This window comes from Rhineura floridana, chromosome 3 (assembly GCF_030035675.1).
Source record: "Rhineura floridana isolate rRhiFlo1 chromosome 3, rRhiFlo1.hap2, whole genome shotgun sequence".
Lineage (NCBI taxonomy): Eukaryota > Metazoa > Chordata > Lepidosauria > Squamata > Rhineuridae > Rhineura > Rhineura floridana.
Genome location: NC_084482.1, coordinates 38,872,075 through 38,899,477, shown reverse-complemented (window position 1 = coordinate 38,899,477; position 27,403 = coordinate 38,872,075). Strand labels below are relative to the sequence as shown.

At 42.7% G+C, this 27,403-nt stretch overlaps 1 protein-coding gene across 6 annotated transcripts in view; it reads right to left on the bottom strand.

Moving 5' to 3' along the window:
• The window catches only part of RHBDL3 (rhomboid like 3), a 196,510-nt gene that overhangs the window by 27,613 nt on the left and 141,494 nt on the right, over nt 1-27,403 (bottom strand). For all 6 annotated transcript variants that reach the window (XM_061615375.1, XM_061615378.1, XM_061615377.1 and 3 more), the window contains 4 exons: nt 17,942-18,166; nt 15,408-15,556; nt 9,823-9,935; nt 926-1,026 (listed from right to left, as the gene is read on the bottom strand). In XM_061615375.1, coding sequence (XP_061471359.1) covers nt 926-1,026; nt 9,823-9,935; nt 15,408-15,556; nt 17,942-18,166 — 588 coding nt within the window. The remainder of the gene's footprint in view (nt 1-925; nt 1,027-9,822; nt 9,936-15,407; nt 15,557-17,941; nt 18,167-27,403) is intronic.

Here is a 27,403-nt window from a genome sequence, read left to right as displayed (position 1 = left end):
TTCCTAAACAGAACATTGTCAAAAGCAGGAGACTTCTGGAAGTCAACTTGTACCCAAAAACATACAGCTCTGCAGTGAGTTATGGTCACTCTGCAGTGCACACACGCTCAGACAAGGATATATGCAGTTTTAATCTATGATGCATATTGTGATGAGTTTGGGGTTGGAATGGATGATCCCTGTGGATCCTCTTCCAACCTCTGATTTAGAATCCTGTGCCTTGGAATGAGGAACTCGCTCTGCTGGTCAGATGAGTCTTTTGCTAAGCTAATAGCATGGCCAGGTTGCTAATGGGTCTTTCAGGTGCCCAGCAACTGGTGAATGAGCCAGGAAGATCCTTTTGTTATTGAAACTCTTCAGGAGAGCCTTCCCCCCCTCCTGGCAGCTAGCAGAGGTATGTGCTTTGAGTGTTTTTAGAAGTGTCTAGAGAATGGCTGGGGCTGGAGGCAGGCAGAGAGGCTATCCCTCTGCACCATGGCTTTAGGATGCCTCCTGCAACCCAGATGGAAAAGTTGGATATTGGACTGCTGATGCCTTGAACCCCTCCATCATAAGCTCAGGTTGGAATGTGTGTAAATAATAAACCATATTTTGTAAAGACACTGCAGTCTCCACTGACCTTCTTCCCAAAGGTAACCAAACCCTGGATGAGCTCAGGGACCCTGGAAATCTCATCACTTGGAGATTGGGGAGGCGCGCAACAATATATTTATGCAAAGGCAGATTGGTGTAGCCAGTACAGCTACTGACAATCAGCAAAAGCTTAATGAAAAGAAAGTAAGAAACACAATCAGGATATTGATAATAACTGAGCAGATTGGATTCAAAATAACAATTCAGCTATGACACAGAGGACCCCATGTCCAATGAATGGCACTTCCTGGTCTCAAACCTAAATTGCATCACTATCTATTCCAGCACTTACCATTACTATATTGGCTAGGTGGGCAGATATGAGGGCATACACCCCTCCAGATGAGCCCACAACAGGTGCAGTCATATCAGCAATAGACACCGCCAAGGAACCTTAGAGAAAGACAAAATAAACTTTTATCACAAAACTCTACTAAACACAAAAAGATGATCTTCTCTCCCTTTTTTTGCACATGACATTCTGGGGAAAAGGGCATTTACAGATTATTATTTTACTGAATATTAAATGTACTCTTGTTACTCAGTTATTGCAAGGGTTCCATGTGTCTGACACCCACGTAGGAAAAGCATTTTTTTCCAATATAGAAACAATCATTTTCCTGCAGGTGGCTTTTGAAAAGTGTTAAAGAAATCCACAGAGGATAGGACTGCCAATGGCTGTAGCTAAGTGGAACATCCATGTTCAGAAGCACTGTGACCAGGGATCAACAACAGGAGACAGACATCACCATTTCCTCTGTGCCTTGCTTGTGAGCTTCCTTGAAGCCTCAGGCTCAAAAACGGAATGCTGGGTTATGAGAGCCTTTGTGTGATTCAGCAAGGCAGTTCTTAAAATTTTGTTGCTTGGAAGAAGAATGCTGATAGCCAACTGTACTAAACAGAAGCTTTTCCTTGAAACATTATATCCTATTTCCCACAGTGCTCAATCAGAAGCCCACAAGCTCCAGAGGGCAGGACTGGGACCAATGAGTGGAAAATGCAGAAAAGCAGATTTCAGTTGAACATTAGGAGAAATTTCCAAATGGTAAGAGTTGTTCAACAGTGGAACAGACTGCCTTGAGAAGTGATAGGCTCTGCTTTGGTGGAAGTCTTTAAGTAGAGGCTGGACCATCAACTGCCAGGAATACTGCAGTTGCATCCTGCATTGCAGATCCTGCAGTAAGCAGGGGGTTGGACTAAATGACCTTTATAGTAACTTTCAGCTCTGATTCTATGAAGCAGGATATGAATAAATCATCTATGGTGTGGTGCTAAATATAATTTCATTTATTTGTATCTTGCTCAGATCCAAAAGCATGTAAAATGATAACCAGAAGATACAGTGCACATAAGGAAAGGGACACTGCTTTCATGCCCATGGTACCTCTTCTCCTACATAAGGCTTTCCAGTCATCTTGCATAGATAAAAATATCAAGCAGGCACTTGGGTAATTCCCATGCTGATGGCCCAGAGGTTCTAGTTAGCATTTCCTTGTCCATTCAGTCATCTTGATTAAGCTAATTTTTTTTTCTGTGTGGGGAACCAATAGGTGCTCAAGTCACGCATGCAGGTACATTCCAAATCAAAGTAGGTACCCTTGCTGGGAGAAGAATTATGTTCTCTCAGACCTAATTGCTGCATCAAGCCTGTATTTTATCAGAAATCGAAAGATGTATCTTCCTCATTAGGGCTCTCCATGTAAAAAAAGCAAGTGGTTGTAAGTTAGCAGCTTCAGACATCAAATGGATAGAGCAATGACAGTGGCATTTCCTACTGCAGCCACAGCATCTTCACTTGCTCCCAGCCACATGCTGGCTGGGCTAGGCTGCAGAGTTTCCATTCATATGAAAGGTTGAAAGTAAGCAATTGCAGGGATGGCACACAGAGTCAAAGGTGACATTACGTTCATGCCGGGGAGAGAAAAGGGAAAGCAAAGAAAAAAGATAAAACCAGATTTTGAACTTGTCTGGCTCTCCCCTTCCAATCTCCACCCATGTTCCTTGCCTCCAACTACTGCAGTTTCATTGCTCACAGTAATGGCTGGTGCCCCTTGGACCTGGTAGGGCAGAAGGCAGAGAGACTGAGAGCAAGCAAAGCTAGAGCCAATGACAGGTACAGCCAACTAGTTTTCTCCTCCTCCTCCCTGCTAAGTTCTTCAAGGACAACCATGTGATTAAGGAGAACGAAGCTGACAGGCAGTGTTGTACGACCTGGACTGGTTGTAGGAAAGAAGGCAGGCAGGTAGTGACTGGTTAAAGATAGAGTGAGCTGGGTGGGGCAGTGTCCCTTTTGCCCTAATGGATCGGCTTCCACTGATCACGCTGGGAAGTGCCTGTCTGGAAGAGAGACACTGTGTCAGGTCTCCTACTTTGGGGGGGGGAGAGACAGTGTCAGGTCTTCTACTTGGGGGGGGAAGAGAGAGAGAGAGAGAGAGGATTGGGTCAGCCCAGCTTTCAAAGCCAAACACATTTTGCTTATGGAGAAAAAAAACATGGTGGCACCCCTTCCCTGAAGCTTCAAGAAACTTGGGGAGAAACTGGGTATACATGCACATTTACGTCCCCCCCCCCAGCTGTTTTTCTCCCGACAGGGGAAAAAATACAGGGACCTGTATCTTTTCTCCTATGGGGTGGGGGTAGAAAAGCACCCCTACTCACCCATCCTTCTGATTGCATTTGCATCCTCCCGTAGCTTCAGGCCATGTAACTGAATGGATTGTTCCCTCCCATATATACTTGCTAGACCCTAAGTTAATTTGCAGAGGCAGATTCTCCAGGTGCCCTCCCCTGCAAAATGAGGTGAGACAGGCAGGTAGCTACCAATACGAGAACCTTTACAATGGTTGTGCCTTAGATGTGGAATACCCTCCCAGAAGAACCATTCCCTGTTTCTCCTCTTCACTTTCTTCCTCTGGCCACTTTTCGCAAGCTGATGTTTCCTGATGTTTGTTTGCCCCATGAAAAACTGGGAAAGTGGAGGATCCAAAGGAGAAGTAGCCAGTGGAGAGGGAGTTAAGAGCTCTCCTCCACCTGCAGTTTCTCCAATCCAAGTTGCATCTTTTCCTCTGTCATGGTTTTCAATGTTTAATGGAGACCTGTGTGAGAAGGCCTGAGTCTCTGCTGAGCATCCATTCTCTGCCCTGTCACTTTAACAGCAAAGACAGGCAAAAGGAAGAGAATTAGACCGGACACATGAGATGTGCCCCTGTATAAAAAGCCAGTTAAGAATCATGCATGTTCTGTATATTTATAGTTGTGTTATACTTCTATCCACAGTACTGTTGGTGGCACCTATCCCTTTCTCTCTCTCTGCTATGAACAATTTGAAACCATTAAAGAAAATATTTCCACTCACATACTGTGAAGTAATTGGCTGGAAGCAAAGAGGTATTTTCTGCCTGTGATCTTTCTTGGCATGTTCTTTTAAGACCCGCTCCATCCTTTTAATGAGAAGGTGATACACCCCACATCCTGCTTTTTTTATTTTTCGCAGTTTCTTCCCACAGTCTGGCATAGTTAACAGGGATGGGGGGAATCAGCTGACAAGAGGCAGAATATGTAGGATGGATGGAGGAAGGTGCTGGTTGTAAATCAGACACGCAAAGTGCTAGACAAACATGAAAAACCAAAACCAAATATATGCATGAGCATATGAGGCACTTTGCAGAATAACAAAAGCAAAACAAACAAACAAACGTTCCCCATCTAAGTTACTGTCTAAATGCTGATGGTCAAAGGTGCTGAGAATGGAAAGGGAAGAGAATGACAAACAACAGGGAAAGAGGGGGAATGGGAGACGTAAGCAAACACAGTTATACACATGTAGGCCTCATTTCAGGCCTAGTTCTTACTGAGGCCCCATGTGCAGTATGCATTTAACCCAGCATCATGCCACTTTAAACAGTCATGGCTTCCTCCAAAGGATCCTGGGAAATGTAGTTTGATAAAAATGCTGAGAGTTGTTAGGAAGCCCCTATTCCCCTCATAAAGCTACAGTTTCTAGAGTTCCCTGGGAAGGATTGATTGCTAAACCACTCCAGAAATTGTAGCTCTGTGAGGGGAATAGGGGTCTCCTAACAACTCTCAGCACCTTTAACAGACTACAGTTCCCAGGAATCTTGTGGGGAAGGCCATGACTCTTTAAAGTGGTATGATACTGCTTTAAATGCATACTGAAGATGGGGCCTGACTTGGTATAACTGTGCTTCAGCTATATCAGGTTGCCAAAAATATATATAACAATACTCTCATAGGCTGTGTACACATGACATTTTATTCCAGAGCCAATGGAGAATGGGTTCTTGTTTTTTCTACCTAGTCCACACACAATCTATACCATAGTGAGAAAAACTACACTTTTGCACTATGAAAGGGCAAGTGTGTACACAGCCATGGAATACTAACATAAAAGAATCTAGATTGCTATTTCTGTACAGACTCCCACCACCATCGCCTGCTATGTTAGTCATGGGATGAGACGCTCCAGATATATTGACAAGGACCTTAATTCAAATGTATATACAGACCACCACCTTTCTGCTTTCTAATCAAATTATAACATTTATGCTTCCCATCTCCATGTCCTTTCCCATGGCAGAGAATATCTGGGTTTTTTTTACTGCTCAGTAAGGCTTAGTTCTATTGCAGATTTATTTGTTCATTTATAGGAAATTTGTTTGTTGTAGCAAAACTTGTTGCATAGGGAAAGGGGAGAGGGAATAAAAGCTAAACCTGCCAATCAGTGTCCCAGCTGTCCTATGAGTTTTCCTGTTCTTTAGCTGCCTCTTGTTCTCCCCTCTTTGTTATAATTTGAACTTGATCTATCACTAAGCCAGCTTTCTTCACCTTCAAACTGCAGAAGTGAAAGTTGCAAATAACAAAAGCAGTACAAGTATAAAGATCAATCAGTCCATGAGGATCTACCATCTCATAGATTCACTGATTATTGGCAAGCTGCCTTGTTGGGCCCTAACCAAAAACGTTTGGCTGACTACTGACACTGCAGTAAACAGACGTGAAGCCAAATTGGATATATGGATTAAAAAATAAATCCTGAGGTACTTTTAATCTCAGGAAATCTCTCACATGGAAAACAGAATGGGTAGGAAGTCCCCAAACTAGGGCAGCTGTATTTATGGCCCTACAACTGAAACTCGCCATAACTAATGTTTAATTTTTATAGTAATGTCTGATCCTGCAGTTATTGTGCAGCTCAACTGAGAATTAAATATGGCCCCAAGAAAACCAACTACAGCTTGCTCAGCTATGAACAGAAAACCTCTTCACTTGTGCTTGCCTGAACACACAAGAGCTTAACATAAGAAAAGCCCGTTGGATCAGGCAAGCGGCCCATCTAGTCCAGCATCCTGTTCTCACAGTGGCCAGCCAGGTGCCCATGGGAAGCCCACAAGATGGAAATGAGTGCAAGAGCGCTGTCCCCTCTTGGCTTAAAACTGGGGCAGGAACACATGAGCAAGGCCTGCTGCCCCCAATGTCCCTGGACACATAGGGTCTGCTTTCAAATGTTTAGTGAAAAGGTCTGAAGAAAGTTTCTAAGAACATTTGGTTGAACAAGCTTAGAAACTTCCGGCCAAACAAGAGACTTCCGGGAAGGATTGCTTCGCTTGTGCCTGCCTCTGAGACGAGCTCTCGTCTCAGAGGAAGCTTTTTCAGTTTTAAAACCAGTCAAAAGGTTTTTTTTGACTGGTAAAAACTTTCTCCCAGGCAAGGGAGAAACGAAGAGATCATCCACAAGCTTCGTTGTGTTTGTTGGGGGACTTGAATTCATTAGGATCGCCTATGAACGAAGGACCAGCCAGCAACGTTGGAGCCAGGGAATTTCAAGCAAGCTCAAACTGATTAAGCGAGACGTTTTTCTTTTCTTCAAAGAAAAACAGATTCTAACAGGCAAGCATTCTTCTGTCTATCCTTATCATTTGGCTTAAATTGCTGCAGTAAAAGAGATTTGTTAAAAGAATCAGCAGTAAAGAATCCCTGGGTGAGTTATAACTTTTCTCTTTTATACACGGAATTAAGGTGGAAGGAAATCGAAATAGCTTATCTTTGTTTTTATTGCAAAAAGCTGGACTGGAATTGAGCATTATAAAGATACAAACGGATGAGAGATATCTAATCTGAGGAGAAAATTTTTGATTTATATGAACTTTTGAGTATTATATGTCTGGGACTATTTTTTCTGGTCTACTTCATTTTGACGAATCTGCTTGTTCTTTATGCCACTAACTATTTGGATGCTGTGAACTAAATTTGTTTTGCATTCTTGGACACATAAGAGATAAGGCAGTTTGTGCTGTCTACATTATGATGTCATCAGGGTTGGAATATTAACTCCTTGGTTGCTGGAAAAAGAAATAAATTGCTCTTTGCTTGGGAATAGTGCTATATTGGAAATCGAAGGGTTTTTTTTCTTCTTGGTTTTAAAAATGACAATTAAGAAAGTGGCTGAGACCCTGGAAGTAAATATGTTTCAGAAAATAATGGATGAGATTGAGATAACGAAACAAAAACTGAGACATGGCAAACAAGAGATGAAAATTGAATTTGGCAAAATGAAGCAGGAGCTGAAAGAAATAGGGGATTTTATGAGAGAGGAGGTTGATGAGATCAAAGATATAATTAGACAAGCAATAGAAGAAGAAAGAAAAATTAAAGGGAAGATGCAAGTCCTGGAGATTGGAACAGATATATCAAATGTGGAACTGGAAAAAGATTTGGAGTTTATGGACCTTAGAGATAAAGATTACTGTTTGGAATTCAGCGTTGTCCCTGAAGAAATTGATGAAGATATCAGAGATAAAGCTATCAATGTTTCAAAAAAATTTCTGGACTGGAATGATGTGATGGAGCTTGAAATAGAGAAAATCTATAGAATTAATTACAGATATGTGACAATGGAAAAATTCTCAAGAGATGTGCTAGTGCATTTCGTAAAAAAGAGGAACAGTGATATGACTTTACAACAACATTTCAGTAACACATTCAGAATTGATGGCAAGGAAATATTTGTGAGGAAGGAAATTCCCATCAGACTCTTATTATATGACTATGACTATGACAGCAAGATCATTATGGATGCAAGGATGGAAGATGGAATTAACACTGATAATGGAAGAATGGCTATTGAAACTACTGGACCTAGCAGACTTGATGAGATGGATTAATCGACATGTTTATTTGGAGAAAAATCGATGGATATATTTCTCAAGGACTGGAAACCTCTCTTTGACTTTTTGCGGAAAGAATAAAGTGATGTTAATGAGATTTGATGATTAATTAAGATAACTACTGGCGGAAAGTGATTTTATAATATATTAAGAGACAGGTTTGTTATATACTATAGACCTATAACTGATCTGCGACAAATTAGAAGTCAACATTTTATTTTATTGTATTAGTTATTAATTTGTTTTTGTTTTGTTTTGTTTTTTGAAACTTTGAATAAAAATTAATGATAAAAAAAAAAAAGAAACTTCCGGCCAAACAGGAACCCTGACAAGACAGAGTTGCCAATTGCAGGGAGATTTCTAAGCACACTAAATAGGCAAAAATCTGAAGAGATCACTTGCCCAGGGATGTTGAGGCAGGACTTGTGTGCACGCTCCTGCCTTCATTTTAAACCCTTGAATGTTCAGGCAAATACCTGAACAGGGCTAGATTTAGTTTCCCTATATATGACCAAATACCTCCAGTAATAAAAGAACAGCACAACTGTTTTTTTGTTTCCATTACATCATATTTTGCAAAGAATCATTAAAAGCCAACTAAATACTTTTTTTATCCAGCAACTGTAGAACAGGACAGCCCTCCTAGTGATGGGAGCCCCCACCAGGAACTAAGCATAGAGGAGAAATTTGATTCAGTTCATATTTTAAACGGAACTAACCCAATTTGCACTTCCTGAAGCAGTAAGTGGACCAAAACACAGCTATCATTCAAAAGTCACGCTTCTCTGAATCTTGTGACGCAGTTGTCCAACTAAATAATGTATATGAAAAACGCATATTGTTATAGGATGGGGGTGGTTGGTCTGGAAGATGTCTGTGAATCTCTTTCAGCCTGTGATTTTGTTATCTGTAGAGATGCAATTTGTATGAAAGAGATGTGCTGAACTGGTCAAACCAGTTCCTCTCATTAGTTAATAGTTCTGGCCAAGCCAGTCTCTTTGTGAGTGAATGAGCCTGTTGAGTAGCCAATCTACATGTCCAAAGATGTGGTCCAGAGCACTCCTGTTGCCATAGGAACAAGTGTAGCCCTTGCCCAGCTGGGGCAGGAGGAAGATTTTGTATTAGTCCGGTGAGGGGCTGGAAGCTGGAAAGACACAGAAAGGCTTGCTCTGTGTGCTGAACTCCAGGCCCTGGCTTTGGGAAGTCCTCCAGAAACCTAACGGAGAAGCAAGTCCTATTGGAGTGTTAATGTCTTGAGCCCTTCCATCTTAGTCTCAGGTTGTATATATGTGTAAACAAACCATATAACATAAAGACACCACAGCCTCCATTGGCCTTCATTCTAAGGAAACCGAATCCTGGGTAAGTGCAGGAACTCCAGGAAGTCTAGCGCTGCTCGGAGATTGGAGTGCATGCGATATATTAGGGGGAAAGCGTACATAAAAATGCATTATATTAGTGAAAAGAACATTGACCTGTATTATATTAGAAGGAAATGTTTGAAAATGTGTATATTAGGCAAATTGCATGACAATGTATATATTAAAAGAAATGCACACTAAAATGCTGACGAAGTGAAGACCTTTTTTTTAAAAAAAATCACAAACTGATGTAGAAATAGCAGAACTGAATTTAAGACTAGAAAAATGAGAATTGGAGAGAAACAGAACCTGATCTGCCCATTAGGAGCCACTGCTGTCTGAAACATTCAACTTGTCCCAGCATCTTCAAAAGAGAACTATTTGCACACCTTTGCAAACTCTATAGAGTAGCCTAGATTTTACTTCCACAACATGTCATTTTTCTAAATTACTGCAACACTCGCATATCGTTGATAAGGACAGTATTCTGGCGGCATAAGAACAAGAATTCCAGAAATGTGCCCTTCCTGCTAAAATGATGACAATAGCAAGGATAAATGACAAGCCTCTTCCTAGGCAAGGCAAGTAATGGGCACCTTCTTCCTTCTCGATCAGATTTATTTGCTATCAGCCATGAGACTCACCTGCTATAACTCCAGCAACATAGACAAATCCAATTCTTGCAGCACCATGTACCATTTCAAGGGGGACTCCAACCAGAAGCTGAAGAACAACATTGAGTCCAAGGTGCTCTATCCTGGGGCAAAGGGAAACAGCATTATTTTTATTACTTTAACTTTCCTTTGCTATTAACAGACAAGTGCAAAACCTTTGTATGTAGAGCATGAATAAGCCACCAGGCAGGTCTTAGTGCCAGGTTTTGTTTGTTTAATTCTATCTAACTTTAAATGGTTGATTACCCCTCATAGAAAAACATAGTGATTCAGTTTTAATCATCTTTAAACCATGTTAATTAGCAAAGTATATTGGTAAGCATGCTGACTGGATATATCCTGGAAGACTGGTACAAACCTCAGCTCATCCACTGATGTGGCCTGGAGACCCCTATTCTCCTCACAGAGCTACAGTTCCCAGAATTCCCTGGAAAAAAATGATTGGTTGTTAAACCACTCCAAAAATTGTAGCTCTGAGGGGAAAAGGGTTTCCTAACAACTCTCAGCACCCTTAACAAACTACAGTTCCCAGGATTCTTTGGGGGAAGCTATGAGTCTTTAAAGTGGTATGAGACTACTTTAAAATGATAGTGCAGATGGGGCTTTAGATAGCTAGAAAATGGCTCTCAAAGCAAGGACTTAAGTAGTTACAACTTAACCAGTGTCGATTTACTACCTTTTTTCACCTATTACAGCCAGCATAGACAAATCACTGACCTTCACGTTAACAAACATAAAAGTGTCTTTGTACTCAGGAATCCGTTTAGAATTAATAAACAAAACATGGAGAAAACACAATTTGGAAAAAGATAACAATACAGAAGTAAATAGAGCTAGATGCAGGGTAGCACACAGGAAAAGTCATGGGAAGGTGCCCAATGTTTTCTAAAAAGAATTTAATTTTCTTTTAAACAATGTCTCTTGTGGGACAATGATTTATTTTGGTTAGGAGATTCTATTCCTCAGTGTTTCGATGCATGCCTGTTCTTTAAAAATGACTCAAGAAGCTTTCCATTCAGTCCAACTTATACTGCAGCCAAGAGCATCAGAGTCCCATAGTCAATAAGCACCCATAAAACATAATTAGCTTTCTCATGCTCTGAAAGTGTCATTCTTTAGATGACAATATAATTGATTTATCAAGGGTTCACGTTCTCCACAACCAAACAAACGGGCCTTAGAATCAATGCAAGTCATTAGTTATGGCAGCAATACAAATGGGTGGGCCCCACAGATAATTAATGTTCACTCAGCTTTAAAGTGGAAGGCTAAAATTTACAGCTTTGGTTTCTTATTAAGCTTTTCTCTGTGGATCAAGACACAAACAGCACTTTTTGGGAGCTCTCAGGAAGCACAGCCAACCACCCTTAACAACTGCCTTCTCAGATACCTTCTGGCTGTCACACATGCCCATTAAAAAAAAGCAGATGAACACAGTAAATTAAGAGCATCAAATTAGCATTTCAAAGTCACAGCAGGAAGTATGACAATAGATTTCACCACTTTTGTGTTAGCTGGCCTTTGGGCGGGGGGGGGGGGGAAGGAATAATGGTCTCACTATTTTTTTAAAAAGGAATTATTATTACTTTTCCTGAGATTTATTTTATTCTCTGAAGGTGAAAATAATCTGAGAGTAAATTGGCTGTAAATGATGCTTTAGCTACCTAACTGTGATAACTATTCCATTATATACATTAGAAATACAGCAGGGATTGCATCTCAAGTGGGAAATGTGTGTGCAGGTTTGATAGTTTACACATGCAAAAGATTTAGAATCCACTGCAAAAAAGTAATAAGACTACACTGGCTAAGTCTCTTAATAGTTACAGATATGAGGCATTGGATTATGTATCTTCCCCAGAGTTTCCCTTGGAAACCAGCCAAGGGTGTGAAAGAAACGTGATAATTAAAAGGTTCAGCACATTTTTCAGGCAACATGACAGACTAATGGCAACAAGATACTTGTCACGGCAAAGGTTAGCATTTTGTGGATAAGGAAGGCATACTGAAACATAGTTTTAAGCACTTATACTCTTTTAAGGTTTCAACATGCGTTGCAGTCTCTATGGACAAAACCAAGCCTTTTCATCCAAATAGATTCCATAGTACTTAGGGCAAACCTAGACTGAATGTTGACTGCATGAAAGCAATGACCATGCATGGGTTTTAAAATGTAAATAGTCACTGCATGGGGGTAGGGTGGAGAGCATTATTAAGATTGTGGTGGAGAAGGATGGGGTGTTTCATCCTTCTTTCTGCTATGGTGCCGATGAAAATCCTACCCACTGACCCACCGCCACATGAAGCAACTATTTCAACCATTAGAAATCAAGTAAAATTTGTAAAATTCCTGCAAATCTGTTACAGAAAGATAGATATCATCAGGCATTCAAGAATGATCCACCCATACTGTATTTCCTACTTCAACTTCTGCTCCTAATGTCCTATGATCAGCAATTAATATAAACCAGCTGCTACAGAACATAGCTTTATCCATAGATCTCAAAACATTTTAAAAATGGTGAAAGGGTGTAATACACCTATCTCATGGACATTGAAGAACAACAGGATTCTCCCAGGGAATTAGTGGCAGAGCAGAAGCCCTACTCTGCACTAAAGTGTGAGTAGGTCTGGGTTGTCTTTAAAATAAATTTTGGGCAATGGTCTTTGAAGGGTAAGTCAAACTCGCAAAACTAGCACCTTTAAACAATCGTCTGCCTTTTTGGTTCAAATTTTGCCCTAGAAATCCAAAATGATAATTACAAATAATGGGGAGCTGCACACTGCCTTTCTCAAATATGGTGCAACTTCACTAGCTGCATCATCCCCACCACCACTAGTTTTTAACATGGAATCAGTTGCAGCTGCTGTGCTTCCTTTCTGGCTACATGGAATTGCAACTCTGAGGGGATTTCTTTTAAGGGAGTTTTAAACCCTTTGGAGGCCCACTGTGAATTGTTTGCAAGGCACTTTGAGGGTAAAGTTGCTTGCCTCCATAGCAATCTTGATGTCCCATTACATCTGCTGTAGTTCCCAGTGAGGTGTCCAGTGCAACGTCTGCTGCAACTTTTTGGGATTGGTTTCAGTTGATGCGGCCTGACGACGTGGACAAGGTGCTTGCGACGATACAGCCAGAGGCATGTCCTCTCCACCCTTGCCCTTCTTGGCTTATTAAAGCTGCCAACAGGGTTTGACCGAGTGGATCCAGGGTGTGGTCAACACATTGTTGCGGGAGGGAGTGGTTCCAGCTGTCCTGAAAGAGGTGGTGATCTGACCGCTCCTGAAAAAGCCCACCCTGGACCCATTGGCTTGTGACTATTACTGCCCAGTCGCAAATACCCTCTTTTTAGGGAAGGTGATTGAGAGGGTTGTGGCACAGCAATTGCAAGTACTCTGGGATGAAACAGATTAGCTTGACCTATTCCAGTCTGGGTTCAGGCCTGGTTATGGGACTGAATCGGCCTTGGTCGCCCTGATGGATGACCTTTATTGGGAGAAGGACAGGGGGAGTGAGACCATGTTATTCTTACTTGATCTCTCACAGCAGCTTGTGATACCATTGGCCATGGTATCCTTCTGGGCCAACTTGGTGAGATGGGTACGGGAGGCACAGTTTTACAGTGGTTCCAATTCTATCTCCAGGGTCTTTTTCAGATAATAGCATTGGGCGATTGTCTTTTAACCCCCTGGCAGTTGTGCTGTAGGGTGTTGCAGGGTACCATTTTGTCCCCAATACTGTTTAGCTTCTATATGAAGCCCTTGGGAGTGGTCATCAGGAGATTTGGGGTGGGGTGTCAGCAGTATGCTGATGATATCCAGCTCTATTTCTCTGTAACATCTGAATCAGGAGAGGCTGTGCAAGCCCTGGACTGTTGCCTGGACTTGGTGGTGGACTGGATGAGGGCCAATAAATTGAGCATGAATCCTAGCAAGATGCAGGTGCTGTGGTTTGGTGGTTCCTGGGTTTGGATAATTGGTCAGCTGCCTCCTTTGGATGGGGTCGAACTCCCTCTGAAAGAGCAGGTCTGTAGTCTGGGGGTGCTTGTTCCTTCCGTGTCACTAGAGGCCCAGGTGACCTCAGTGGCTAGGAGTGCCTTTCACCAGCTTCGGCTGGTAAGATGGCTGCAGCTGTTTCAAGATAGCCCAGCCACTGTTGTCCATGCACTAGTAACCTCCAGGCTGGATTACTGTAATGTGCTCTATGTGGCACTGCCCTTGAGGTTGGTCCGGAAGCTGCAGCTGGTGCAAAATGCGACAGCGAGAGTGCTCACTGGGGTAGGGTATCACCAACATGTCACCCTGCTGCTGAAAGAATTGCACTGGCTACGTATTAGCTACTGGGTAAGTTCAAGGTTCTGGTTTTGGTATACAAGGCCCTATACAGCTTGGGACCAGGATACCTGAAAGACCGTCTTATCCCTTATATAACCAGTCGATCACTGCGCTCTGCAGGTGAGGGCCTCCTGCAGAAACTCTTATCAGGAGGTCCATTCCGCACAACATAGGAAACAGACCTTTCGTGTAGTGGCACCTACCCTTTGGAATTCTCTCCCCTTAAATATTAGACAGGTGCCATCTCTGTTATATTTTTGGGATCTACTGAAGACCTTTCTCTTTCAACAAGCCTTTTAAGTAGATACCTTATCCCAGTCTGTGTCTGTGTTGGAATTGCTTTTTAATATGTTTTAAAGTTTTTTTTAAAAAAAATGTTTTTAAGATATTTTGTTTGCCACCCATGGCTCCTACTGGGAGGAAGGGCAAGAGATTTAGATTAGATTAGATTAGATTAGATTAGATTAGATTGACAGACAGACAGACAGACAGTACTATTGCATGATCCAGGTCATTGCTTGAGTAGGAATCTGTTTGAAGGCATCCCATCCAAAACAACTCAACACAGTAGCATCTCATTTCTTATATTTCATCGTTCATTCATTCATTAATTCAGTTTTTACATTTACACCCCATCTTTCCTTCATCATAAAACCCAAGGCAACATACATGCGGTTCCCAGGCAGTCTCCCAGCCAGGCACTGGATAGACCCCTTTAGCGTCAGCAAGTTGGTTGGCCTCATGTGCCTTCAGACCATAGCCTGGGACCATGTGTGCATTCATCCCAACTTGAAGTGTTTTAGTTAAAGAATCCATTTCTCTACATGCACCCTTTGCCCACTCAGGGCCAGCTCCAGGTTTAAGGGGTCTGTGGGCAAAGTGCCCTCTGGTGGGACCTCTCCTTTGCTAATGGACCATGGCAGGGTTACCTGACAGAAGTAACAAGTAGCAGTCTTTCAAGCAATGCCAGGTGCCTGAGGACTACTGTTTTGTGCCAATACACTGCGGACATTGTTGAAAATTAACTGCTGCTGCTTGGAGTGCCAGGCTGGATTTTTTTGGGGGTGGGGCAAGCATCAGCAATGGGTCCTGCCAGCCCCCCCCCCCGGCAGTCACCCAAGGATGCCAGAGACTGTGACACTAGCCGTGTGCTGACCCCCATCTTCCACCCCCCCCAATGTTATGCAAAAAATGAAACATTCAGCATTTTCTTCACAACTCACCCTGCATGCATGAATATGTAGGTGAGGTACCTCCAGGCCTGGGCACGGAGCTGAGGATGATATAACAATGAGTTCTTCAAATATAAGGGATGGGTGACTTGCAGCACAAACCTATCTAGTACCACTCCATTGTAAAGAAAGAAGGCAACCTAGGAAAGCAGGGAGATTGCACAGGTAAATTATAATCCATTGCTGTAAACCACCCAGAGAGCTTCGGTTATGGGGCAGTATATAAATGTAATAAATAAATAAATAAATTTAAGCATCCAGTTGAGAAAATATATATACAAGGAGGCATAAAAGCTTAGTTGTACAAAGATAGTTGTGACTAATGGTCTGTTTAGACCTTATCCATCCATGTTTGCTGTACACGTGGAGGAGGAAGTGAGATTTCACTGCTACCTCCAACCCCTTGATGCCACCCCTCTCACTGGCTACATTCCCAACAGGTATGCATTCAGTGTGGAAGGGGGCCTACATGTGTATACGTGCACACACATAGCTCCTCCACAGAAGCAGAACACCTGATTACCTGGGGTTTCCACTCCTGTGGAGAAGCCCTATGTGCATACATCTGTAAGCACAAAGGCCCTCTTTCAAACTGATGCTGAATATCATTCCATTGTTTTCAATAGGATTCAATCTAACTTTTGTTTGATCCGCACAATGTGTTTCCACATGGGAGGCTTATTCTGATTATTGTTCAAATTGGTTCATAATGCAAATGTTAAATCAACGCTGGCTAAAAGATACATACGTATTTTTAAATATCTCTCTTCTACTTTCTGTCTCACATTAATCACATGCAGATATAGCACATGTGTGAAGGGCTCAAAGGCATTTTTATGGTCATGTGTAAAGACTCCCAGTGTGACCCTTGTATCTCAAGACTCTTGTAAAAAAGGTTTTGTTCCTGAAACCTAGAACCTATTTATATAAATGCAGCAATTGCCTTTCCACTACACCTCTCACTGTTTTTAAAATAGCTCAACCTGGAGCAATTAAAACAATGATCCAAAGGATAATTTTAGCAAAATACTGAGCCTCCCCCAAAAGACTCTAGTTAAAGGGCTAAACAAAATATTACAAGAGACACAACAGACTTCCGCTTGTGCAATAGAACTTCCCCCTCCTCTTCTGTACAGCCCCTGCACAACCTAAAACTCTGCTCCAAAGGTCGGGGAACCTTCTGGAGCTGATTTTGGAAACATGAGGGAAGAAGAGAGCAAGGGAAAAGTCCTGTTGCACAAATGGAACTCTGTTGGCAGTGTTGAATACAACCCTTGGAGTTGCTTCCACACTCTCACCTCCTCCCTTCTTCATGGCAACATCTAGTACAAGACAACTTGTGACATGGCATCATCATGCTGTATGTTCTTCCATCCTCTCTCACATTATTGGTTGTCAGAGCTGAGGATGTGGAAATTCATGCCTTGTTGTCTTATATCTTACACTGCCAGCTCCATGCCCCTGGTAACGTCTAGTTGTCTCTGAATAATTGCAAAATATTTTAACAGCACCAGAAGTCTGGTGGGTCTCCACAGAGAAGTTGCTCTGCAACTGCAATTAAACCAGAAGCAGCATTGCTGGGTGGGGCAGAGCTGCTATGCTAGCTTCTTGTTGGGCAGGTTGCTGCTGCTTACCAGAATGGAGGGGGCAAGGTGCAGTGGAAATGCACCAGCAGAGCCAATTCGGTGCTCCTGCCAGTGCATTTGCACTGTGCCAACCTCCCTGCCACCTTTTACCTGCTGGGAAGCTAATGCAGAGGCTCAACCCAACCTGGTGAACCACTTCTGAATTTTACCACTAAGCAGTGCTAGATTTTTCCTCTTAAAAGTTAAGGAACTTAGAGCAAGGCCCCATCCAATGTTCCTAAAGGTTGGGAAGGTTCATAAGGGACTTTCCTGCATATCCTGGGATCATCATATGCAGGGCTTTAAAGGTCACAAAACAGCCATTTAAACTGAGTTTGGAAACACAAAGGGAACCAGTGCAGATGAACAACAATCTGTTTAATAAGTTGCCTCCTATCCAATGGCGCAATTAGGGCTGCTCTCTCTAAATGGTAATATGAACTACTTCCCTCACTCCAAAAGATGTTAAGCCAGCCCTGCTGCATTTGGACACACACATGCACACACGCCGCTCATTCTGCTGAGTGGGGTCCTGAACTTCTGTTCCAAAGTCCTGCTCTGGCAGCACCACTGCAGTGCCGCCCACCCTTGTCAGTAGAGCTCTGCAGCTACGGAAGCTTCCAAGTTGTCTTCAAGAGACAGCTCCACATTGTCCTCCTATGTGTGAGAATTCCAGACCATGAATTACACAGGGCACAGTTCTGTCATCAAGGAAGGAGTGTAGATCCCTTATCTATCTTAGAAGATAAAAGGCTATCCTAGCCATAGCTGCAACCTGAGCATTCAGGGGCACTTATCAAGGTTGTGGACCTGATTTTCCAGGCTGGAAGGATGTGACCCCCATCTGGAAGAGCCAAACACACTTTCCCTTAATCACTTTGTTCACTGGAAGATACTTGCCTCCACAATGGTGATGACAATCATGAACCAAGGTGGAGGGCAGCAGGTGTAACTGTCATAATACCACTTTCGATCAATCTCGCGCGGCAAGGTCTCATACGCAACATGGCGAATCAGCCGCTGGGAAAGGTTCAGTCCTGTCTCCTCCAGCAGGGCCTTGCTGCACAGCCTCCTGTTTCCCTGTAGGATGGCTTGGCGAAAGCTGTTGGACCTTTTGTTACTCATCTAGGGGGAAAGATCAAAGGAAAAGAAAGGAAAAAATTAAAATCCTGAAATCAAGTAATGGCCTGCTGTTAGACTGAGGGAGTGATATTGTATGTTAGCTGTACACAGAGCAGGCCCATTGAAATCAATGGACTTAAGTGTTCAGTCAGGTTGGTAAAGAAGGGCATGAAAAAGTGCCCAAGATGGTTTGCAGATAAGTAATAGGTACATAGTTCAGGTTACCCTGGGGTCCTTTGTACTCCAGGTCCAAAAAACAATAACTGGCTCCCATTCCACAAAGAATTCCTGACAATTAAGATAAATCAAATATATCAAAACGTAGTTTCTGCTCTGTTGAAAATTTTGTGGAGAATGGCCATTATCGCTTCTTAGAAAGCAGTAATTAAAATGGGATGTAGAAGACCAATTTTTCAGTGCCTCCAAATAAGAAACATCTTGTATGCTCTTATTCAAAATATAATTCTGTACAAAATAACAGTGTGATCTATTAATCAGAGCTGTAAACATAAAAGAACTGAGTGGTAAGTCTATTCCTTACTGCAAAATGAGACAGTAATTTTTGTAAGAAAGAAAGTGAGATTTGTGGGGTACTATGCCAGATAAAGATTGGAATTGAATTTAATCTAATATTAACTAATAGGCAGGCCCCCTCTCGCAATTTAAGAACGTATATATAGCCAACAGTTATTTCTATCAAACTTTAAAAGCAGTGAAATTAGCCAGCTTAAATGAATGCACCAGGGGAGCAGGAGACCTGACCTCCTCTCTGAGATATTGTACAAATTTGTCAACAAGTAAACACAATTTGGGTTGGTCTTTCACAGTCCAATCCACTTCCTATGTAGCTTAGAAGTTGGCAACATGTGCCATTGAGCATATGGTGGGAGAGGGAGGGAGGGGGAGGAGGAGGAGAAGAAGGTTAGGGATAGGGAGGAAGGTAGAGGGTGGATGGGAGGAGGAGGAAGAGATTGGGTAGGTGGGCACTGGGCAGAGGGTAAGCTGCTTTCCTTTCCAAAAAGAAAACATTGTTAACAATATCATTATTTTTCTAGGTTTCCCCTACCTTTTTATTCTACAGCAGACACATGTAGTCCCCCACCCAAATTTCAACCAAAACTGTCCCTGGCCACATCCACACTAGACATTTATGCCATTTTAATCAGTCATGGCTTCCCTCAAAGAATTCTGGGAAGTGTAGTTTGTGAAGGGTGCTGAGAGTTGTTAGGAGACGCCCTATTCCCCCTCCCAGACCTACAATCACCAGAATTCTCTGGGAAGAGAGGCTGACTGTTAAATCACTCTCGCCACTCTGTCAGGGGAACAGGAGTTTCCTAACAATTCTCAACACCCTTCACAAACTACACTTCCCAGGATTCTTGGGGGAAAGCCATGACTGTTTAAAGTGAAATAAATGTCTGGTGTGGCCCCTGATTAGCCAAGCCAAACAGCGCTTAGTCTGGCTTTTAGAATACTGACAGTCAGTTCTGACGGAGCATGCCCGCGCTATCATAGACTCCAATGATAATTTTCTTCAATTAATTAAAAACAAGCCATGCATTTTTTAAACTTTTAAACTGCAGAAGATGAAGGTCAGAACATGGGGCAAGGTCAGTAATAAGATTAAACGTACTCTGTGAACATGGCTGATTTTTTAATTAATTTCAACAAATTATGAGACCACTGACAGAAGTCTAACAGGGGTCTGCATTTTTTTACTCATGTTTAAGAGTTTAGAGCAGGGCCGGTCCCAAAGGGCGGCCAGGTCGGGCCCTGGCTGAGGGCCCCTGGAGTCACAGAGGCCCCTGAGGGGTCTCTTGATAGGGTGGGGAAGGACTCTGTGCCAGTGTAGCTGCCGTGGATCGCAGAGAGGGAGCTTCTTCCGCCCCCCCCGTTCACTGGCTCCACCTACCCATCTCTGTCTTTTGCAGTTGCGCGGGCTGCGTGTGTCGGACTGCCATTAACCAAGATGGCGGCCAAGGCTTCCCTAAGGGGCTGAAGCCTCCACCGCCATCTTGATTGATGGCAGCAATGTGTGTGCGTAGCAGCCCACGCAGCAGCAAAAGACAGGAGAGATGGAGCCAGCGAACAGATGGGCAGAAGAACCTTCCTCCCTGCAAGACAGGTAGGAGTGTGTGCGTGCATTCGCTGGGGCCCAGGCCAAGCTGATGCCCAAGGGTCCCGGCATGTCTGGAGCCGGCCCTGCTTTAGAGCCTGGATTCTTTTGGAGTGTTTTGTGTATCAACATGAAAACTAGAGGGTTATTAAGCAAGTGTTTCTGAGTTCAGGACTATAAGTCTTGTAAGATTTTGCTTTGAAATTAACTTATGGGAAGCAGAATGGCATGGGGAATATTTTCAATTTAACATGGCGGAATGTGAAAAATCCATTCTGACTATAGTAGTGGCTGTATAATTCAGTCTGAGCTGATACCAGAAAACCTGAAGGAAAACTTGTTTCAGTGGTATGTAACAGCATAACATGCATATAATTCAATGCAGAATGGCTATGGGAGACACCATGCTGACTTTATCAGATTTTTTGGAAATATTTGCCTATACTAGGAATGGAGAACTGGTGGCCCTCCAGACGTTGTTGGACTGCAACTCCCATCAGCCCCAGCCAGCATGGCCAATAGTCAGGGATGCTTAGAGTTGCAGTTCATCAACATCTGGAGAACTATAGGTACCGTCTCCCTGTTCTATACAGAATGGCTGGAAATACGTTCATGATTTAATTGGAGAAATAAGTCGATACATTATATGATTGGCTTATCTGTGAGGGATCATTAACAATAACACTCTGAAATTAATGATAAGTATTAGCAGCAACAAAAATGTGTTTTGCTTTCTATTAGAAAAATATCTGAGGTACCATAAATATCTGATTAATTTAAAATAATGTGGACAATTTCATGTCAGACTACTACTTGCTTAAGAGAACACCCCAGTTTATAGTTTATTAAGTAGTTACTGCTCATAATGTATTGAAACAATACATTAAAGGTTAATGTATTATACAGCCACTCTTGTGGCTGTATACTATAGTCAGCATGGATTTTTCACATTCCACAATGTTAAATTGAAAATACCACCCCATGCCATTTTGATGCTTCCCATAAGCTCATTTCAAAACAAAACCTTTCAAAATTTAAAGTCAAGAATTCAGAAACGCTTGCTTAACAACCCTCTAAATATTCATGGCGATACACAAAACAGTCAGAGAGAATTGAGAGTTCAAAGTGTAAACAGAGAGAGAGAAAAACCAGACTCCTTTTGGATTTTTTTCTGTCAGAGTTCTCCTAATCTGTTGAAATTAATTGAAAATCAGTCATGTTCACAGAGTACCTGTAATCCTATGACTGACCTTGCTCCATACTCTGACCTTCATCTTCTGCAGTTTAAAAGTTTTAAAAATGCCTGGCTGATTTTTAATTAATTTAAGAAATTTAGCATTGAACTTATCATTGATAAGGCCAGTAATGCTCAGTAAGAACCAACTGTCAGTGTTCCAAAAGCCAGACTCCCAGCTGCTGGGTTTGCCTAATCAGGAGGCCACACCCACACCAGATCTTTATTTTACTTTAGACAGTCATGGTTTCCCCCAAAGAATCCTGGGAAGTGAAGTTTGTGAAGGATGCTGAGAGGAGACTCCTGTTCTCCTCACAAAACTCCAGTGGCCAGAGGGGTTTTACAGTCATCCGCTCTGATTGAAGCTCTGTGAGGGGAACAAGGCATCTCCTAGCAACTCTCAGCACCCTTCACTAACTATACTTCTCAGGATTCTTTGGGAGAAGCCATGACTGTCTAAAGTGAAACAAAGGTCTGGTGTGGATGTGGCCAGGGACAGCTTTGGTTATAGATGTCTGCTTTAGAATAAAAAGGTGGGGGAAACACTGAAAAATGATACTGTTCACAATTTTTCCAAAGGAAAGGAAAGGGGCTTCTCCTCTGCCCAGTGCCCACCCACCCAATATCCTCCCCTCCCGCTCCTGCCCCTCCCCCAGGTCAATTTCACCTGCTAAAACAGGATCAGCACAGCATATGTCTTGTTTCTGTTATTTGGGCTGATGGCAGGTGTTGCCACCACTCACCATATGCTCAGAGGCACAAGTTACCAAATTCTTCCAAGCTACACAGGAAGTGGATTGGACTGTGAAAGACCAACCCAAATAGCGTTTGCATTTTTACAAATGTGTAGGGCAGTACAGTATCTCAGAGAGGAGGTAGGTCTCCTGCTCCCCTGGTGCATTCACTATAGCTGCCCAGTTTCCCTGCTTTTTAAATTTTGATAGAAATATCTGTGGCTACAGGTACGTTCTTAAACCGCAAGGTTTTTTGCCTATTAGTGAATATATGTATCTAGGGGTTGTTCTGAGCTAATCACACAACAGCAGTGGACTCCAGTGTGGCTGCAGCCCTATTCTACAGAATGTTTGCTATAATGGTTAATACTGTTCTTGGTAATACATACTGATGAATACAGGCGTACATTGGTACTTTCAGTATTAGAACGGGGCCCCTCAATAGAGGAGCATCTGACTCCTATTTAACTTTGTAAAGGATTGAATTTTCCAGGGCTGACAGTTTACTGGGTGCAGACTCTGACTCCAACATAATCACAACCTCTGGTTTTGGCACATGCCCCTCAGTACAGTACTCATACATTCCTGCATAATAAGGTACAGCAAGTACATGCTCCAAGTACACACACACACACAGAGTGAAAGTTCTTGTACAATTGCCAAAGCCCACACCAAGCACCTTTTACACCAATCCGCTACAACTTTCCATTGACATCTGCTTGCAGAAAGCTGCCAGGCCTTACTCAGCATGAGAAATAAAGCATAAAAGCAGAAGCACCCCTGGCTTTTTTTGGATCATTTTCTTTTTGGCTCACATTCCCAGGATTTCAAAATATGAACCTTCTCCTTTCAAACGTACAACAGATATTGGGTAATTGCTCTTTGCAGAGCCAAACTGCTTTAAAATATCGTATCTGTAAGCAACTATGAGACCATCACAATTGTGAATGACAAGGGGTAGGCTGCATTCCCCTTGAAGCACCTATTGAGTGGCCTTACACATTTTCAAGAGCTTTCAGGCATGTCCACACATCAACCACTAAGCCTTGTGATTTGTCATGAATGACAGGTATAGCAATGGCTATGTGCCATAATAGCCAAAACAGAACCTCCATGTTCTGAGGAAGTATAACTCTGATTGCTAGATACCAGGGGGAAGGAAAAATAACAGAAAAGAAGGATATCTCCACAACTGCCTTCTCTGTGAGCTTTTTAGGTGTAGCTGACTGGGCACTGGCTTGACACCGTTATTATAGGACTTCACTGCTTTATCTGTTTCCATACATTATGCTTTATGGAAGCCCACCCCTGGCAGGGCTTCTGTGACTTTTTTCAGCTGTATGAGAGCAGAAATGCAGCACGTGAAACTTCCCCCCATCACTGTACCTGGATGACGGGAAAAGATTTGTTTCTCTCCCAGGGAACACACTTTTTAGAAGTTGAAAGCTCGCTATATGCAGACAATTCCATTTTTCAGGTGCACTGCAAGTTACTTGACCAGCCTTTTTTTGAAAGCTATAAATGAGGACAGCAAAATTCTCCATACTGCTATGTGGTGCAGTAGCAATGTGTCCTGGATTACAGGAGACCCAAGATTGTCACAGTTGTAAAGCTTGATAGTTAAATTTATTTATTTTATACATCTCTATACAGCCCATCATCAATAATACCAGGGCGGCTCCTGAAAATCCAGTTCCAATAAAATCCTGTTCTATTCAGAAATGGCATATGTAAAGAAGTGTATTCACCTTGCAAGAATATAAGATGAGCCCTGCTCGATCAGACCAAAGGCTCATCTAACCCAGCATCCTATTCTCATTGTGGCCAACCAGATTCCTATGGGAAGCCTGCAAGCAGAACTGTTTGGATTGGACTTTGTACGGCACGAACATTTCTTCCCGCTTTAAAGCAGTAACAAATTGTGAACAAGCATCTGTTCAAAAGGAGCAACAAGGCTTAAATGGTGGGATACAACGATAAACATAGTAAAAGCTGATCCTGTAATGATCCTCATTGGCCACTGTTACAGACTGGGCCTAGTCTGAGAAGAGTTGCTAGTTACTACTCGCCGTCTACTTCAGGCCCACAACTCCCTATTAACTGAATAAGCACCCATTCATTTCCCGCACTTCCTCCCAGAAGGAGCCCAGGGCAGCAAACAAAAATAACTAAAAGCACTTTAAAACATCTTAAGAACAAAAGACTTTAAAACGTATTAAAACAAAACATCTCAAAAACATATTTAAAAAACGTTTAAAAAATCTTTAAAAGCAATTAGTATGGACCTCAGGATCAAGTGTTCTCAGATTAGTGTAATACTACCACCAGCCTGTTTAAGCTAAGTGTTACACCACCCATGTGCCTAGAGTCAACCTAAGGCACCCCAAAGGCATCACTGAAAGAGCACGAGCAAGTTTTGCAGGCTTCAAGGACAGTCTCCTTTCCAAACAAGAGCCAGAGGATTAAAACAGGGAACTTTAGGCAGATCCACACATGCAGTCAAAATAAAAACAGAAATACCTATTCACTAACTAAACATGCCCTTACATAGGTGGGCAAATACACATTTGTTCTTGTGATAGTTGAATAGAGTTTAACACATGAATCAGGTACTTGGGTTTTACAGACTGCATTGTAAGTCCATTAATCTAGAGCAGGAAACTCTTTGATGGGGCTTGATAAAAGACATAGTTATTAATGTTCAAGTTCACAGCCTTACACTCCAGGATGGCTAAGAGTTATCCATCTCCCAAAGACTGTCTTTGAAATGTATGGAGCAGAAAACTGGCAAATTATCTGCCAGCTTTGATGGACCCAGAAGCAGCCAACGTGGTGGCCTCCAGATATTGTTGGACTACAACTCCCACCATCCTACACAATTAGCTGTGTTAGCTGGGGCTGAAGGGAATTGCAGTTCAACATCATCTGGAGCGTACCACATTGGTGGCCCCTGGACTACTGTTACAGACCAAATGGTTTTGAATATTACTACTCCCATTACAACACTCACGACTCGTGAGCAAGAGAGAAGCACGAGGTGAAAAACCCATATGCATGTCATTAATTGCACTGGCTGTGCTGAAAATATTGCCAGCCCCATATAGTTTTGTGGTTGAGGCAGAAAATCCATATGGCAGCCCCTCACCCCAACACAAACACACCTCACTTGTGTTTCTGCTGGGGAGTCTCTTGCCTACTTAAGGAACCTGGTGAAAACAGGACAGATATGCATGTTCAGCAACTCATTCTTATGCCCCAGACTAGGACTCCTTGGAGGCAGTCTTCTGGCAGCTGCAGCTCTGAGTAGAAAGTGGATATACTTCATGGTCAATTTGTGTGGATTCATGAGCACCGGAGACCACCTCCCTTTCCCTGAGGACTGGAGACACCTTTGCTACCTGACTCTGATGGCTAATGAGGATCAAGAGAGCCCTGAGGAAAGATCTGCACAGCTGGAAACCCCAATTTCTTGAAGGAGCTAATGGGTACAGAAGAAAGCACTGGCCCTTTAACTGGCCAGGAGGCAGCACTCAGGGGGCAGGGTCCCCAGTGAATGACTAAGTAGTTCTGCTAGGAACTCACTGAGAGAATTTGGATATTTGGCTTCAACTACAGAGGCACTAGCCATAGTGCTGAACACACACTTTGGTCTTCTACCCAGATGCCTTTGCCTTGGGAACCAGGGACTTCTTCACTCCCTTGCTTGGGCTATCATCCCTTCTCAGTGGCAGGCATCTCACAGATATTCCCCCCTCCCCCAAAAAACCCCTTTACATTTTTGCTGCCTATTTTATCATCTGCTTTGACATTATTTAAAAACAAGCATACAGACCCACCCTGAAACCAATTCCCTGTTTTTATCTTGGGGGAGCCCCAGCAAATCAGGGACCTTATTGCCCACATGAAGATATTATGGCACCACATAGCAATCAGATTTGAATGGGATTACACTGAGGGCAAACAAAGCCCTTGCATTGCCCTCCCTCTGAATAGTGGGCTGGAAGAAAACAAGGCTAAGGGTCCATCTTGCTGTGCACTGTTGGTGCTTTTACTGCACACCAGGAAGCAAGGCAAGCATCATCATCAACCTAGTTGACCTTATAATGGGGACATGTTTCTTTTTAATCCTGACTTCAGCACAAAGGGCAAATACTACTGCCTCCTTCTGCAGCATGCTGTGAAATATCACCAAAGGGGAACACTTTTTTCAATGCTTTATTTTTCTTACTTTTAAAAAAAATACAAAAATTACCCACCCCAAAAGTAAAAAAGAATGCAGCTATTATACTAATGTATGTATGTATATGTATATGTACACACACACACTTTATAATTTTCTAAGGCTGCCATCACACTGTAATCACTGTATGTCGATGATTTCTAAATGCTGCACGGTTATGGCAGCAGCAGCAGGCCGGCAAGTGGCCAAGGCGAGGTGGCGGTAGCAGTAGCAGCGATGAGGAGGAGGATGTGTAAAAGGGGAATACTTTTCATAGGATGTTGCGTGAAAGGGTTCATGGGAGAAAGCCCCCCTCCTGTTGCAACTCAGCCCTAACTAACTTAGATAGGATATTATCCTTTGGGAAGTTCTCCTACATAAATCTCCACGAAATTAACTGCCCTTTGCACAGCTCCTGTTCATTTCATAAGGCTTGAGCAGGAGAACTATATCCCAATGGATTGTATCCCATGGAGGTCATACTTGTCCAACTCTCACTTGTTATCTTTAATGGCATTCAAAATATGCCCACCTTGCTTCACGGTAGGACCACCTCCATAAAAACAGCACAGCTGTTCCGTTAAATAAGAACCCTGAAGATGTACCCATGGCCCACAAGCATGCCTATAGAACAGGGACAGGAAACCTGGGTGGCCCTCCAAATATTGCTGGATTCCAACTCCCATCAGCCCCAGCCAGCATGACCAATGGTGAAGGATGATGAGAGCTGTAGTCCAGGAACATCCGGAGGTTCCCCACCACTGCTATAGCATGTCAGCCATCTTTCCGTGATGCATCTTAAGGAGAGGTACTAAGTGGCATGGACACACATTAAAATGAATGATGTAGAAAACCAGGCAAAATACTTTTATTCAATTCTGGACAGAAGCTGCGGTGAGGTGAGGAAGATGTATTAATTCAAATGGGAGGAACAACG